Below are 3,527 nucleotides of genomic sequence, written 5' to 3'. Positions count from 1 at the left end.
CCCCCCCTCCCTCAGGGGCTGCCTGCGGTGGCAGGAGGTGGCAGCGCTGCCGGGACTTGCCTGTTCCCATGCAGGAAGGAAGATGCTTTTCATCTCGATGCACCGCACCGATTTGTCCTCCCAAGTGCCCTGTTGCCCTCGGGCAGTGGGCCTGTGGGTCCCAGCTGCATTCACGGACTTTTCCTCCTGCCGAGCAGGGCGCTGCCCTGTGCTGCCGGCGGTGCTTTGGTCCCAGGAAGGGCTGAATGTGCCAAAAATGGGCTCCCCTGCCTTCGTCACCTGGCCAGCCTCGGCCCTCCCAGGCTCCCGCCCGGCGTTGTGCAAGGCCCGGCGGTTACGCTGGCCCCGAGCCTTACCCAACAGCTTTTCGCTGCTCCCACCCTCCGGCTGGCATTGCCTCCTGCCAGCAAAGCCCCACATGTCTTGCAGCGCTCCCTGGCAGCTTTCCTGTCCCCAAACTTGGACCAAACTTCCCGCCCCCCCAGCCCCGAGCCTGGCCATTTGCCCCTCCCACCCAGGCAGACACCCATGAATGTGACAAGACTTCACTTAGGGTCCAGATAATGTTTATGAGCAAAGACAAGCGATTACACTCTGGCAGGAGCATAAATACGGGAGCAGAGTCCCTGTGCTATCCCTGCCGGGTCCTTCCCAGCTCCCTCGGTGTCTTGGTGTCACCCCGGTGGCTCTGCCCCTCCTTGAACATCAGTCCCAGCGCTCGGCAGACAGCCCCAAAATGTGGGGTTGGGCCGTGCCTGGTGTGCCACAGCGTTCACGGGCGCTCAGCCCCACACGGGGACCTGGGGACAGCCAGGGAGGAGGTGGCCCCCATGCAGCAAGCTCAGCATAGCTGGCTCGACGGGCTGGTTTTGGGGGGCAGGTGCCCCTGCACCAAGGGGAAGACCTTCCTTGGGCTCGGGGGGCACCAGGGCTCCATGCCAGCGGGGTCTCCAGGGGACTGTGCTTGAGCCGCCCCTTTAGGGTCCACTGCCCCGGAGCCAGCACCACGAGCCCACAAGCACCCTGATGGGCACCCCGGTATCCCGAGTCTGTCTGGGGCTGCTCTGTGTCCCCGTGGGGAGGTGGGCAGGACCCCGGTGTCCCGGCTGGGGCAGGAGCACCAGCCACCCTGCCTGGCAACATCCGCAGGGACATCCGTCTCAAGGCTGCGGTGGGAAGGGTCCGGGCTCACGCAGGTGCCAAGAGTGTAAACCTGCCAGCGCCCAGCTTCCCCAGGGCAGGGAGAGGAGCAGTGCATGTCCCAGGCCAGCCCTGTCCCCCACCTTGGTGGTGTCACCCGCCAACTGCGGGCAGAGCAGCATAGGGGTCCCCTGAGTGCTGCCACAACTCCCCCGGGGACCCCCACCCTTGGCACAGCCACAGGATGGCAGAGAAAGGAGGATGCCAGGCACAGGCAGCAGCACCCAGGGGCTCAGCTCCCCTCCGGCAACCTGGGGCACAGGCAGCCCCACTCCAGGACCCCCACAGCTCGGGGGCTGCAGGGGAAGGGCAGCCCCCCACCCCCAACTGGGGGGCACTGCCTGCAGATGAGAGAAAGTCCTGCTCACCCCTTCCCCAGGCAGCTCTGCACCCCAACACCCAGGTTGGACAGTCCCATGGGTGGGTTTCCCCCGTGCTCCGGGGTCCCACCATGCCCTCTCCCCTGGACTCAAGGCCCGGGCTTCCCTGGGGGACGGACTCCCCGGCACAGCGGGGGCTCCCCCGGCTGGCACCATGCCCTGGGCGATGCCTGTCAGTACGTCTGGGGCGTGAGGATGAATAGTCGGTCTTCCTCCTTGCGGATCCACTTCATGAGCTTGTTGACAGCACTGATGGCGCCAGCCTTGGTCCCCAGGGGGCTGTAGCATACGTAGAGCTCGAAGGCGTTGGTTACCTGGGTGAAAAAACAGGGTACGCGCTGGGAACGCGTCTGCACCCCACTTGGGGCTGGCACTGCATCTTCCCCCCATGGGCTACTGGGAATGGGCACCAGTACAGTGCAGGGACACGGGATGCCAGCGGGGTACCCTAAACGGGTGGCACCTGGTTTGCTCAGAATTGGGGGGACCGAACCCCAGGGTTTGCACCCAGAGTGGATTTTCTCCAGGGCACTGGGGAGTTCACGACAGCGCATGGCACATCGCCCGCTGCTATCCCTGCCCGTCCCTCCCTGGCACAGGGGTGCACGGGGGCAGGCTGACCCCCAGAAGGACAGTGCAGGGCTGGGGGCCACCCTGGGGACCACAGAGCTGGTGCTGTGTTGTGCCACCACCCCCTTACTTCGCCATGCAGGACTGGAGAAGACGGGTCCACCCAAACCCTGCAGACAGCCCTTACCCAAGCCAGGAGGTTCTCACGGGGGCCCGTGAAGTAGATGTTCTTCAGAGGGCGTGAAGAGTTGTGAGCCCGGCTGTGGAGGTACTGGTAGAGCCCCAAGAGCCTTTCCTTCTCCTCCTCCCGCACGTAGGGTGCCTCAATCTCTGGGCTGCAGGAACACAGTACCCTGTTAGCCCCCCTGGAGAAGGGGATTTGTGGAGAAGGGTTGCCCGATGCCCCACGCCACAGACTTGGTCTGACGGTTTCCCGAGGGCCTCACCTGGTGAAGAGCCCAGAGCTCTTGGACTTGTAGATGAAGTGCCGGAGGTCGGGGATGCCCACCTGGGCGACGCTATAGAAGGGGGTGCGCAGGGCCTCCTGCAGAGCGTGGTGTACCCCCCGCCGCCGCAGGCGCTCCTGGAAGCGCCGCTTACAGTCGGAGACAGTGAAGAAGTCCTCGCGGTCGGTGGAGACCAGCAGGAGGCACAGGTCCATCTCCTGCTCCAGGTAGGAGATGTGGGCATGGAAGAAGCCACTGGAGTTGAACTTGGGGAGGCAAATGGGAGTCCAGGCTTCACCCTCCCGGAAGGAGGAAGAAGAGCTGATGAGGTTGAAGAGCAGATGGAGGTCAATGGGGTGGAGGAACTGATCCTTCTTCCTCACAAGAGACACTAGCTGGTTCCCTGACAGGAGGATGGAGAAGACCAGGCTCTTGGCCTTGGCCTGCTGGAGGCTGGTGCTGACAGCGTCCCGAACGCTGGCGGCCAGGGGCAGGCAGCGCACGGCACCCATGAGGAAGCTGGGGTCGTGGGCCATGAGGTCCAGCAGGTTGTCGGTGATGCGCTCGGAGCCAGCCAGGAGCCTGCGCAGGTCATAGTTCTGCTTCTGCTGGAAGATGTGGTTGAGCTGGGTCCAGGTGAGCAGGCTCAGGATCTGGTAGTAGATGTAGAGCAGCTCGTGGGCAATCTCCTGCTCTGACTGCCGGGTCCGCGCCACTGCCACCAGCACCAGTGGGCTCCTCCGCACGAAGACCACCTTGTAGCCATCTGCTTGGGAGGGAGTCCCCAGGGGTGCCGGGGACAGACCTGTAAGCCTGGCTCCCTGGGGCTGCAAGGGGAACCCAGGCTGCAGCCTCCCTCCCAGCAACCAATCTGCCCCTGGGGACAGCTAACGTGGCCCACAGTGGCAGGGGCACAGCCAGACCGGCCGTG

At 64.6% G+C, this 3,527-nt stretch overlaps 1 protein-coding gene across 2 annotated transcripts in view; it reads right to left on the bottom strand.

Moving 5' to 3' along the window:
* Positions 1-1,529: 1,529 nt before the first annotated feature.
* MON1A (MON1 secretory trafficking family member A) overlaps positions 1,530-3,527 on the bottom strand; it is a 3,324-nt gene continuing 1,326 nt past the window's right edge. For both annotated transcript variants that reach the window (XM_009891265.1, XM_009891266.1), the window contains 3 exons: positions 2,597-3,362; positions 2,338-2,485; positions 1,530-1,894 (listed from right to left, as the gene is read on the bottom strand). In XM_009891265.1, coding sequence (XP_009889567.1) covers positions 1,754-1,894; positions 2,338-2,485; positions 2,597-3,362 — 1,055 coding nt within the window. In that variant the 3' untranslated portion in view covers positions 1,530-1,753. The remainder of the gene's footprint in view (positions 1,895-2,337; positions 2,486-2,596; positions 3,363-3,527) is intronic.

The sequence above is a fragment of the Charadrius vociferus genome, unplaced genomic scaffold (genome assembly GCF_000708025.1).
Source record: "Charadrius vociferus isolate BGI_N301 unplaced genomic scaffold, ASM70802v2 scaffold758, whole genome shotgun sequence".
Classification (NCBI taxonomy): Eukaryota; Metazoa; Chordata; class Aves; order Charadriiformes; family Charadriidae; genus Charadrius; species Charadrius vociferus.
Note: the sequence above shows the minus strand (reverse complement) of the source record. Positions and strands in the feature narration are given on the sequence as shown.